General features: G+C 38.0%; 5 protein-coding genes and 1 non-coding gene across 6 annotated transcripts; 1 reads left to right on the top strand and 5 right to left on the bottom strand.

Annotated features, from left to right (window-relative positions):
* Positions 1 to 222: 222 nt before the first annotated feature.
* SPT6 (chromatin-remodeling histone chaperone SPT6) lies at positions 223 to 4578 on the bottom strand (the record flags this gene model as incomplete). Its single annotated transcript, XM_033910565.1, has 1 exon — positions 223 to 4578. The coding sequence occupies one exon, from the start codon at positions 4576 to 4578 to the stop codon at positions 223 to 225; it is 4356 nt and encodes a 1451-aa protein (XP_033766456.1).
* A 488-nt stretch (positions 4579 to 5066) lies between these two features.
* Positions 5067 to 6098, bottom strand: DAM1 (Dam1p; the record flags this gene model as incomplete). Its single annotated transcript, XM_033910564.1, has 1 exon — positions 5067 to 6098. One exon carries the CDS (start codon positions 6096 to 6098, stop codon positions 5067 to 5069), a length of 1032 nt encoding a protein of 343 aa, XP_033766455.1.
* Positions 6099 to 6453: 355 nt separating this feature from the next.
* Positions 6454 to 7623, bottom strand: SHY1 (cytochrome oxidase assembly protein SHY1; the record flags this gene model as incomplete). Its single annotated transcript, XM_033910563.1, has 1 exon — positions 6454 to 7623. The coding sequence occupies one exon, from the start codon at positions 7621 to 7623 to the stop codon at positions 6454 to 6456; it is 1170 nt and encodes a 389-aa protein (XP_033766454.1).
* A 336-nt stretch (positions 7624 to 7959) lies between these two features.
* SPAR_G03310 (uncharacterized protein) lies at positions 7960 to 9162 on the bottom strand (the record flags this gene model as incomplete). Its single annotated transcript, XM_033910562.1, has 1 exon — positions 7960 to 9162. The coding sequence occupies one exon, from the start codon at positions 9160 to 9162 to the stop codon at positions 7960 to 7962; it is 1203 nt and encodes a 400-aa protein (XP_033766453.1).
* Positions 9163 to 9817: 655 nt separating this feature from the next.
* On the bottom strand, positions 9818 to 11173 carry CLD1 (carboxylic ester hydrolase; the record flags this gene model as incomplete). The annotated part of the gene is made up of 1 exon (XM_033910561.1): positions 9818 to 11173. The coding sequence occupies one exon, from the start codon at positions 11171 to 11173 to the stop codon at positions 9818 to 9820; it is 1356 nt and encodes a 451-aa protein (XP_033766452.1).
* Positions 11174 to 11856: 683 nt separating this feature from the next.
* Positions 11857 to 11928, top strand: SPAR_Gtrna22C. The gene has a single exon. It is a non-coding gene; the product is annotated as a tRNA-Cys (tRNA).
* The last annotated feature ends 554 nt before the right edge of the window (positions 11929 to 12482 follow it).

Below are 12482 nucleotides of genomic sequence, written 5' to 3'. Positions count from 1 at the left end.
CCGATTAGTGAAGAACATTTCTAAAACTTTGGTTCCTAAGCTATTATTGTAGAAAGTTCTTTGAGTGATGTGCTCACCACTAGCACAAATTTTCCGCAACTAAACATGCAGCAAGTATTTACGTAAAAAATACAGTTGAAGGGTTCTAGTTTACATACATTACCTAAACAATGGTAAAAGTAATAATAAAAATATTAATAATAATGACCACTACACATGCATCTAACGATAGTTGTTCATCCTACTCTTACTACTGTTAGATTTTAAAAGAGTCTTAAAACCATTACAAAGTTGAATAACACTTGGATAATTGTAGTTTACCAGGAAATAACCAGTGTTCGTTAATTTCACATTCCATGTGTATAATTTGCTATTTGCGTTAATCTTGAACATTAAATAAAACCAACCAGGGTTATCGTAGTTCAGACTAAAATAGTAGACAGATTTATTTGGATTCACTCTAGAGTAGTCTTCAATGAACTTGACCACATCCTTCTTAGTACCACTTTTGAATTTTTCACTAGATGTCATTTCGTTCAAAAGTCTTACTTTGTTTTGTAGGTATTCTACAATGATCTGGTCTAAATCATTGTATTTCTGGTTGTCGACAACCAGAACTTTACCTAATGCCAAAGGATTTTCTTTTTCTAATTCTTGAATATCAATATGTTGAAATAAATCCTTATCCAACTTCCAAGTGATAACCAAATGGTCATCACCTCGGCTAGACTGTCTGATCACAAATTCACCACGTTCCTTACTCCTCAAGTAATCTTCAGCTTGTCTGCCGTTGAAGGGAAAATAGTAAGGATGATTGATAACACGATGTGTTCTCTTCGCACGGGCCTCTGCCATCATCAGTTTCCTCTCCTCTTCGGCATCTTCTAGTTCCTGTTTCAAGTCCCAAATGGAAGGGTCTTTACTGTAACTTATCGGGACATATTGCTGTTTGACATCATGGTCTAATAACGAGACTTCCGCAGTAATATTAGCATAGTCGATGTATATTACCTTTGCTGGATACGTTTTTCCAATTTCGTATATTTCATTTGCAGGTCTCCTTAATTGTGCACCTGCGTGACGTTGAGCATTCACTACACATTCAACTTCAGAGTTTGTAGTGCAAACTATATCGTTGTGCCAAAATCTTTCTACCCTAACCGGAATGATACTGCCCTTAAAAAAGGTCTTTTCAGACTCACCAGTTAAACTTTGGAAAATTTCATCACCTTGCAGAGGGTGGAAGTCATTTCTCAATTCTTCAAATCCATCCAACAATTCAAGGACGATTGTATTTAAATTATTAAGTTTTCTTAATCCAGTATTCTTTTCAAGTTCTTCCGCGTATGATTCTAAATTCAACGATTCTAGTTTCGCTCTACGATCGGGATCCTCCCTTAGCAGTTCAATGAATTCACTCATGGTTCCCTGTTCTTCTTTTTCGGCAATAGTATCAGGGTCGTATTCCAAAGCATCAGCAGCAACCTTGGTAGCTAAATGGTAGTCTTCCGGATGAATTCTAGTGCTGTCTAATTGGTCATGTTCCAAATCTTCGTATTTTTGTCGTTTCTCATTCCACGAGATGTAGAGGAACCCGGCAGAATTCATAAAAATAGTCTTGTGAAGAATGTTATGAGTAATTAACTGCTGACGAGCCAATAATGGTTCATTTAGCCTTTGAAGTGATTGTAAGAAATCGATAGCTTTACGTTTTCCAAAGCCAGAAATGTATTTGAGCGCGCTAGCATAGTAATTATTATCCGTAGCTTTGTTAACTTCAACACTGACCAAGTTGACAATATCAACGAAAGAGGTTTCAAGAGCCCAACTCAGTTGTTCTGAGGATAAGAGGTTTTGATGTGGGTGGATTGACAATGACTTCACTTCTTCACCTGATAAATTAGCATATTCCAACAATGGAGAATGCATATAACGCGCCAAGGCGATACAGTATTTAACTAGGGGGGGTTTGTTTGGAAATTCTTGGGCAGCTCTTTCAGAATTCTGGTAGCGAATAGCGACTTCGTCCTCAACGTAGATGATTGGAATAGTATGTCCTCTACTGTCGACAATTTGTTTCTTATGCAGAACTTCTTGTAATTTTTTGTAAAATTTTTGAGTCTTGGGGTTGGGACCATTGATGCCGATGGCATTCGGCTGACAACTTTGAATGATATTATCCAAGGTATCTTCAAATTTTTCAGGATTTGTCTTATCAAATGGATTGTCGACAATCTTGTAATCTCTTATGAAATCACCCTTTCTGTTGACGTAAACAGCAATAATAGCATCGGCTCCGAACCTACCCTGGCCACAAGTTAAAGTTAAGATTTTTGGAATTTTTGGCTCTCTGACATTAGGAATGAACGGAGCTTGGTCCAATTTTGTCATAAATTTATGACGAACAGTCTTGGCGACCAATTTTTGACAATTTTTTGTTAAATTGTCTTTAACTTCCTGGGATATATCCTGGAAAATCTTATCCATTGCTTGGTTGAATGCCAGTTTACGGAAGTTATTCCATTCAATCGCGATATCCGAGGTATTAGTGGTTTCAAGAGCAATTTGGAATAAGTGCTCTATGTATTGAGCTTGCGATGACATGTGTAACTTAACACTGAGCAAATTCAAAGATTCTGCCTCGACCATTCTCAGGAAAACATCTGGATCCCTACGAAAGTGCATTGGAGTTCTATTGATAGCATATTTTATATCCTCATATAAAGATCCCTTTTGAATCTCTTTTTTACCTTTAGCAGTTAACACAACGTCAGCCAGATAATATTTGGAAAAATCAGATCTAACTTTTTCCCTTATCTTCGTATTCTTAGACAATTCCAAAGAGTAATATTTTTGGACTGTATCAATTGCTAGTTTAGTATTGGACGTAAAGACTTGCAAATCACCGCTGTTGGCATTCAATATAGATTCTATCACTTCTATTGGTTTGGAACTAGGGTGATCTACAGGAGGGTGGATTTGATGCTGTGAACCAATATTTTCACCAACATCCTCAGCTGATATACCAATATCACTAACCGCTTGATAAAGAGGGCTAGCTTTGAATTTTTCATAACTGGAATTTTTCAAATGTTTCTTACCGGTTTTTCCGGTGTGATTTATAAACATTTCGTTAATTTCATTGGCATACTTGAATTCCAGGTAGTCGTATATATCCTGTAGAGAATTCAGCTCAGCGATGGATGCAGTATTCTGATTTTTAAAGTATTCACTGACAATAGAATCGTCGATGTGTAATTCCTCATAAAATCTCTGAACATAATCCTTTTTGTTTACAAGACTGTGAAATTCAATGTCAAGGCTAACAATTTCCCAAAGGTCATCTTCAGTCAAAAGAAACCCGTCTTTTTCTCTTGAAGAAATGTAGTTACGACGGTAAGCATAAATAAAAGGAACTTCCAAGTTTTCTTTGGTGATGAATTTGATCGCGTTCCCAATCGCTTCTTTGAATTCAGTGAGATCATAATTGGCATCGAAGTTTTTATCTACAGAAATTTTTTCTGCTATCCAGTTTCTTTCCAACTCTTGATCCTCGGATGACATATTTCCGTAGTCAGTAATGCCTGCTCTTAATTCTTGGTATCTTTCTGGAATATCTGTCTTTCTAATTTTCATGTCTCCTTCAGTCATCAAGTTCTTTTTCAAATCCTCTAAGTCATAAATGTCTTGTAGAGATATTTTTTTCTTAGCGCTTTTTACAGCGCCAGTTTCTTCATCGATTTCTTCTTCTTCAGCTTCATTGTTTTCGTTACCATTTTCTAATTCCTCATTTTCAATTTCTAAGGCCCAATCGTAGTCATGACCGTCACCAAAAATGTCATACATTTCGTCGATCTTATCCGACGATAGACCAGTGATCTGTGTAGGTTGCTTGGTGGATTGTTCTCTTAAAAGCTTCTTTTCTTGGATTCTTCTTTGTCTAGTTTCATCGTCCTCATCAGAAAATTCATCATCTTCAATGAAATCATCCAACTCATCCAATATTCCACCTTTATCGGCTGTTCTGTTTCTATCCCCATGGTCTTCTTCATCACGCCCATATTCATTATTTCTACCTTTACGCAAACCAGATTCATCTTCTTCTTCGTCTTCGGAAAAGAAATCCTCCAATTTGGAGGTAGAATCTTGCCTTGAAACAGCGACATTGTCACTTTCTGATTCTGCGACGTTTCCTTCATCTCCTACCCTCTTTAACCTTTTGAATTTCCCTGAAGAGGAGCTCGCTTTGGTACGTTCAACACCAGCATTTTCCATCAACAGGTCCAAATCATCTTCGGATAGTCGATCATCTTCTTCCCTTTCTCTTCTTTTATGCTTTCTTCTTTTTTTAGAAATGCTTGTTCCTAAGTCTTCATTTTCATCATCATCATTAACAATGAAGCCTTCTTGCACTTTTCTTGCTTCATCTTCATCTTCATCAATGTCTTCATCCTCTTCAGAGGAGTCGAAAACATCTTCTCCCTCTTCTTCATCACTAGGCGCTTTAGTTTCATCGTTGTCATTTACTATTTCTTCTTCGTCCCTAGGGACCAGCTTCGAATCTCCCGTCTCTTCCATAAAAGGCTAGTTTTATGTCCTTTGTAAAGATCCTAGGCAGTTGATAACCTGTTCGCTTGCTTATTCTCCAATGTAAAGGTCAATTTCTTTTCTTCCTCCTTTTGTTTTAACTGTTGTCCACTTTCTTGTCAAGTTGGTTTGCCATACATAACGAAAAAAAAAAAACGTCAGTTATAAAGTATTACCCGAAGTTCACCGCACTTATCTTGAAGATGCTATACAAAGATAGTAACTAATTTCACAGTTATTTATGATTTGATATTGATACAGGAATTCTCGACAGTTCTAGTCAATTTCCTTTCTTATACAAATATATCCCATTTTGTTGTGATGCGTATTGTGCCCATGCACTGTTGATATATGTGTTGTTTTCCTCCTCGTTGCTATAGAAGAAACGGTCAGTCCGCCAAATTCTCTTCTATTAGTAGTTCACGCATGCGAGCATATATTTTGCGAGGCGGACAGTTCTTTGGATGACTTTGGCACATTCATCTGAAGGGAGGCCTTGTGCTCATTTTCTTTTCAGTTTTTTTTGCAACAGAATGTCTGTTTTCTGTAGATTTCCTTTCAGCACGCCCTGAGAACATGGAATTTCTTTTTTTTGTAATGGGCCCATTGACAACCCTAGCAGCACCACTTCCTAGTGATATTCGATTACTTGAATGCAGATCTCCTAGATTAACAACATTATCGTTTTCGATGGGTAAATCGGCGCCGGAAGCAATGCTGTTTCTTATTGTATGTAAAATGGATTTTCTTCTTAGTTTACTATTGTTATTGTTACTCGGACGCGTGGTCTTACTTACGTGGCCCTGAGATGATTTGGACGCCCCCATATTTGTTGGATTTAGAACGAAGGAAGCTTCACTACTGGTATCATCTTCATAGTCTTCCCCATTCTCTACTTGTGAGTTGTTGGCTATCTTGGATGACTTCCGCTTGTCTCTGTTGTCGTATGGCCTATATTTTCTTACCTGTGAGGAAGGAAATAGCGGCTGGTTAAACTGTTTGTTCTGAGATGCTTTGCTCGAATCGTTTCCACCACCTTCGTCTTTTTTTCTTTTAATCCCACGTTCCATATTAGAGATCTCCCTTACTAAGTTATTTTTCTCATCTTCCAACGATTTCAACTGTTTAATAGCGATCAAATCGTCTTGAATATCATGGGGAGCTTGTGAAAATTCCACGCACCATGAATTGCTCATGATGCCATACAACAATGAGCCTAGCGATTCATTAAGGTCAGCTAAACTCTCGTGAATAAAGTTCAAGTGCGTGAAATTTGAATCTAAAGTGATGATGGAATCGCTCAATTCTCGTATCTTAGGCAACAGAAGCTGCTGTATGGCGTTCTCGTTGTATTCTCCAACCGAACTGGTTAGTCCTTCTTGGCCAGCAAATTTCGCCAGGGATGAGGATTCGCCCATAGAAGACCTTCTTGAAGTCGGAGCGCTACCGATGGATAGACGATATTCCGTGGCAGACCTCGCGGTCCCTAATTTGGCTTTATCTTCGCTCATAAGTGGAAGTAGTACTATAAACCCTTTTGGCAGTATTTTGGTGCAATTGCTGGGCTTATACACTCCAAGATCTACTGCAATGGTACGCTTTTAGCATTAAGGATTCATGCGTCGATAAAACATGTTTGTTTTGGCTATTATTTATCGATATTGTCCGGGCAACGCGCAATAGTGATGTCGTGGATAACACATCAGATATACGGATGGAAAAGTGTTATGTACAAGTTTAAATTATTTAAGTCTGCCACAACCCAATTATAGTAATGCGAACCTACCGTAAAATAATGTTAGATCGGGTTTGTAAACTTCTGCACTTCTTGGCAGAATTCGATAACACAGGCAGAGAGCTTGCCATTCACATATACTTCTTTGAATGCTTTAGTTTCTCGTTGATCAGCTGATCCTGGGATATAACCCCCCCTCTTTTGGCCTTCCGAAGGGCCACGATAAGGAAGATTGTGCTCAAAAACGAAAGACCATACCATGTTACCAAGTATTGTAAATGGTTATTCTTCAGGTCAATAGTGGGCTTCCGACCTATGGGGACACCTGCTTTAATGAACTGCCGTTCATCGAATTCGATCGTTTGGTCTGTTGGGTTTTCCTGCCTAGCATTAAGTTTCGATATATTATTAGCGACAGCTTGCGTTCGGTCCTCAGTAGTCGTATGTTCCCGTTTCCAGAACATCCAGAGGCTAGAAGCCGGATTATTTTGTGGAGCCTCGCTCTTTGTGTGTTCCTTGATTATTGGGTGGTCCTTCATGTCATACAAAGCTTGAAATTGAATAGGCGTGCACCCAGATGATCTTGCCATGTCATATATGTCCGGCACCTGCCACAATCTAGAATTCGGATCCTTTTTCGCCCATTGTAACGAACCTCTTTTCTTTGGTGGTCTTACCAAACAAACTACTTTCAAATGATCTCCTTGAGGCAACGATAAATGGTGTAGATTTCTTGAGTCAGGGGCCACTTTTTCTTCACTGATCCACCCTCTTTCTATCAGCACTTTTTCACCGGTGTCATCTCTAATGAACGGTGTGAACAAAAAATAACCCTTCTCTCCATTTTTCTTTCTTGGACCAACAAACATCTCTTGACTGTGAAGGAAGTGACCGGTAAGGATAACTTTACGGTATTCCCAATCTTCGCACATATCAGGTGTAAATGACTTGGGAAGTGGTATCGGTTCATAAGTCAGTTTAGTTTCACATGCCGCAATCAACTTAGTCTTCCACTTTAACCTCCTTACTTGCCAAGTTCCTAAATAGAAGGATATTATAGGCATTGCGAACATCAGGCCCAGAACAATTTTCTTGCCGAGGGATCCTTTCCTTCGAGAATCATCATTTGGGCTCCTGCCCGTCTTGATTGGTTTCCAGTCTACAGTTGATGTTATAATGCCTCGGTACTGTTGATTCCGTAAAGTTAAAGGGTATGACGATTTGCCAATGGCATTCCTAATGGAAACTGATGCGATGTTTGAAAACAAACGGTAAGTGCACCTGGCCCCTAGTAAAGGCATTCTTTTCTTCTTTTATTGGATCCTAAATATGGGTTATTAAATGAAGGAACACTTTAATGGCTGTTCTCAGCAAACGATATTTTAGGTGAAAAATCTTTCATCATTGCATAACAATCCCTTAAATTCATTCGGCTACATCGATGCGAGCTACGAAGAAAACCGGAAAAGAAAGTAATATTACACACCTTCGACAGGCAAGCATTTTTGGAGGAAAGCACAAAAAAAGAGGTTGAATCTTTTGCCGTAGGCGGTAGTATATATGAATTTTAAAAGAAAATAATGATTATATAGTTCAACAGCTAACTTTTTTTTTGTATTGGCAATACAATAGTTGACTTAAAACCAACAGAATTTGGTATTATTATCCCAAATAACCTGTTCAGCCGCGTACCCTTTGGGGGGTCGAACAGCACTGATGGAACCGTTTTCTGAGAAAACTTTAGATTCATTTTCTAGCTCTGTCAATAACTGGAACAGTTGTGGATACCGTTTAATAGGAATTTCTTCATCCCAAAATTCTAACTCTTGTAATCCGTGCATCTTTGTTTCTTCTATAGCTTTCTTTAGCAGCTTTTTGAGCCTCAATTCTTTTCCTTGGATTGTTTCGTCAGGTATATGAATTTTGACAATAATGAGAGAATCGCCGTTCCAATTGTGATGCCATATGATGTGGCTGTCATCACTCAATGCATATCCAAAGGACAAATTTTGCTGAGTTTTTCTTCCTGATTTCTTCATAATAAAAAGGTCACGATACTGAAACCATTTGAAAATGTCAAAATCTGGGGCAACAGTAAAAATAAACTTCTCTGGGTTTTCCTCGTGTAAACTTAATAAACTTTCTTTGAACTGTGCTTCATGTAGTTCTACTAAACCCCTATAATCATCAAATTCCAAGTACTTGCCATCATTTACATCTCCTTCTCCGCAATATCTCTTAGTGAGTTCATCTAATTTGGAAAGATGATGCAAGGGAACATGCATACTCTTGTATCCTAGTGTGGAATAATATTCTCCGACCTCGCTGTAAAGGTTAATTACCAGATTCTTCAACTCTAATACGTTGTTAGCTTCATCACGTATTTTGTCGTAAAATTCATTCAGTTTAATGATCATGTTCTTGGCGTAGCCCTTGCGGCGATGGTTTTCGAAGGTAAACACGCCTCCGATGCATACAATCAAAGCTGGCTCGATTTTCCCATTAGAACCTGGATGAATACAATATCCAATCCTGTTTAAAGTTTCGCAACTGGAAACAACTTGGCTGAATTCTCCATTTTCTGGCAAAGATCGGTCCTTCAAAACAAAGTACTTCTGCCCAAGCCACTGATAACTTTTTGGGTATGTTTCCATCATCTCGTTTGATTTATTCTTTTGAGAAATCTCTGAAGACCCTAGCAATTGTTCTCTATCGGCGTACTGCTGCACTGTCAGAATACCTTTCCAAGTTTTTGCATTAGCAAGGTGTGTCCATCTTTTTAATTCGGGATCGCTGTAACATTCGAACACTAAGCCATCTTCATTTGATGAGGCTGTCATTTCTAGTCAACTTCGACAGGTAAATATGTATACCGAACACTAGAGTAGTGAAAAGAAGCTCAAACTGATGCAAAGTTGCTAACTCTGATATCTATTGCATAATTTTTTTTCGGTTTTTTTTCTATCCTTACAAGTTCTAGGGTTTCTAAACCCCGGGAAAGGCTTTAAGTGGGTAACAATACAACTGCGAAGACAGAAAATCCACAAAATCATACTATATGGAACCGCTCCCCAGGGATATTTCAAATTCTGATATTGAACAGGATTGGCCAGTTGCGAAATAGAACATAGAGAAAGGAGAAACAATGTAGAAATTCTTGTCTTTTTTGCTAGGTAAAGGACTCAGTTATTCGATAAATTATAAATATTAAATAAAAACTAAGATTTGGGCGTACCAAAAACCATTATGTGGTCAGGCGTCAAATATTTTCCACTTGTAATAAAAATAAGAAAATATCATCTTTTCGTTGTGCGTATTTACAATTATTGAAGTTACTTTTAGATGATATCTTCAATACATAATTCCGCGCACAAAATAATAACAAAAACGAAAAGTCGTTTGCAAACGATACTTTCATATTAAAAAAAGAAAAAAGAGGCCGGAAAATGTACATAAAACCTTTGCTATATAACGTACATGCTTAGGATTTCTTCCTTACACTTTTTGCATTTCTTTCGCAAGAATGTTATTAAAAAACTTATAGTTATCCAGATACAGGTGATGCCCTGAATGAGGAACAATGATGACATTACTTTTTTGTCTCAACTTCTCGTTCAAGAATTTTGATACCCTAAGCCCACCATTCACATCCATCCAGTCGTCATCACCATAAAGCCAAACCCATTCACAATTACTACTTTTTAAAACATTCAAGTTTGTACCATCAAATAGCTGCTCCTCCAAGGATAGCCTTGGTTCACCACCACACTTCAGAGCGAAACTTAATAGGTATTCCCCTGAACCACGCTTATTGAAAATAGAATATGCGTATCTATGCAGAGCTTCAAACCGTTTCGACTGTTCTGGATCACCATTCAATATATGCTTAAAGCGCCGATATGACCATCCACTTGTAATTTTAGAACCAAACTGGCGAGAATTTCTTACTAGTGTAAAAGGCGAAATATTCCTATCCCAAAGCTTGACATACCACCAAGGTGGTGGCTTCCATTTTTCAATCTCTGAAGCAGTGTTATTGAAATCTCTATAAGATACGCCTGCCGGGGAACAAAGAATCAGTTTTTTGAAAGATGGGGACTCCTTATATTTTTGCAGGTATAACGCCATCAAATAAGACCCTAAAGAATGTGCCATGACAATGTTTTTGTCAGGCCGCTTCAAAAGATTTCTTTTACTAAACCACGTGTGTATTCTTTCGTGAAACCAATCTTGGACGCTGTGAAGATTATCTCTTGGATACTCGAATGGAAACTTAGGTCTTGAAGAGAAACCATAACCAGGCAAGTCAATAGCATGTATACACCATTCATTATTTAATAGAGGAATATCCTCAAAATTCTTAATGAAAAAACCCAATCCAGCTCCGTAGCCATGAATAAAAACCAGGTGTTTTAAATCAGCATCAGGCACTGAAGGTTTTTGAGGGCGTATGCAAAATTCATTGATGTAGTTACCATCATCATCAACAACTGTTCTTATGAGCCTTGACGCTTTTGATTCTGAAGGACTCGGATAAAACGGCAGCGTTTTCAAAAGCTGTGTCTGGAAGGCATCCTCATTCTTAATAAAATCTCGGAAGTCCTTAACAGAATCTTCTAAAGGGCGGGGAAACAAGCCTGGAACTCTATAGATAATCTCCCTTAATGGGATCGCAGTCGGTGCTGACGGCGTTCTTAATATCTGCTTTTCCCTAACGTCTCTTGCGGAGGCTCTAGGGGATTGTGGCCGTGTGTTAGATGGGTTGACCCCTCTAAGAAGTTGAAAACCTTTCAAGGGTCTCCTTATTATAGAGCTTAGAGCTGACTTAAACATCAATAAGCTAGCCCTCATTATTCAGCATGCTTATTAGTCCACCTTTCCGTCGTTGTTACCAATAATGTGTTTGAGTGTTTATTCCAGTACGTATTTATGTTTTTCAAATGTGTCAGCCTCACTTTAGCATATTTCGGGGATTATCCAATAACGAACGGCAGAAGCAAAAATGATAAAAAAAAAATGACTTACCAAAAACACTACACACCACCATTAATCTACACAAGGAAAGGTTGAAAAGCAAGGGTTAAAGGGGCTAAAGATGTTGGAATAAGAATCAACTATCATCTATTGACCAGTATTCATATTACTAGTATATTATCAAATGTGATGTTAGAAGATGAAATAAAGATTGGGAAACAGTCATCCAATCTAATGGAAGCTGAAACGCAAGGATTGATAATGTAATAGGATAATGAATGACAACATATAAAAGGAAAGAAGATAAAGTTATAACACTATGTAGAATTATCGATTCCATTTTGTGGATTCCTATATCCTCGAGGAGAACTTCTAGTATATTCTGTATACCTATTATTATAGCCTTTAGTAACAATGGAATCCCAACAATTATCTAATTATTCACCAAATCCTCATAATAAGTCCTGACAACAGTTTACTTCACTAGGAAAGTGTATCAAGATTGCCAAGAAACATTGGTATTAGCTGGGCACTGAATTAAACAACTCCCACAAATGCGAGCTCGTATGGCGCAGTGGTAGCGCAGCAGATTGCAAATCTGTTGGTCCTTAGTTCGATCCTGAGTGCGAGCTTTTTTATAGCTAATAGGCTCCCTGGCCTGTATTTTTTCTTAGATTTTTTTTGGCCTTTAATGCAATTGTGAGAAGCTATTAAGCGGTGCAAAAGTTAAGTTGCCAGTTAAATGGAGCCAATACAAGCAGGAATGAAGAAAATCCTATATCACCCGTATAGACAAGAAGCGCGTCCCTAAAATAAAATACCAAATAACAATTACGCGTACCACAAAATTTAACGACCAACGCGTATTCTTCGCGTTTTTTTTGCGACGGTAAACAAAAAAGGACCTTCTGCGGTAAAAACAAGCGGTCTACTACAGGATACAGGTCATGGTTGTTTCTACGTCCCCTGTGTATCCCACAATTGGCAATTGGCAATTCGCAACTTGCGTTTAAATATTTACCGTTTTAGCATATTGATTGCTTTCTTTTCTAGGGTTAAGTTTTTGCCTTCTTCTTATGAACATATATATAACCACTTCATCTCATACAAGTGACTTTTCAATTGTGTCATACAATAGAAAGGCTTACCAATCCAGCATTCATACTCAAATAACAACATACTAACA

The sequence above is a fragment of the Saccharomyces paradoxus genome, chromosome VII, assembly GCF_002079055.1.
Source record: "Saccharomyces paradoxus chromosome VII, complete sequence".
NCBI lineage: Eukaryota > Fungi > Ascomycota > Saccharomycetes > Saccharomycetales > Saccharomycetaceae > Saccharomyces > Saccharomyces paradoxus.
The sequence above is the reverse complement of the archived record's forward strand: the minus strand, read 5'-3'. Positions and strand labels throughout refer to the sequence as shown.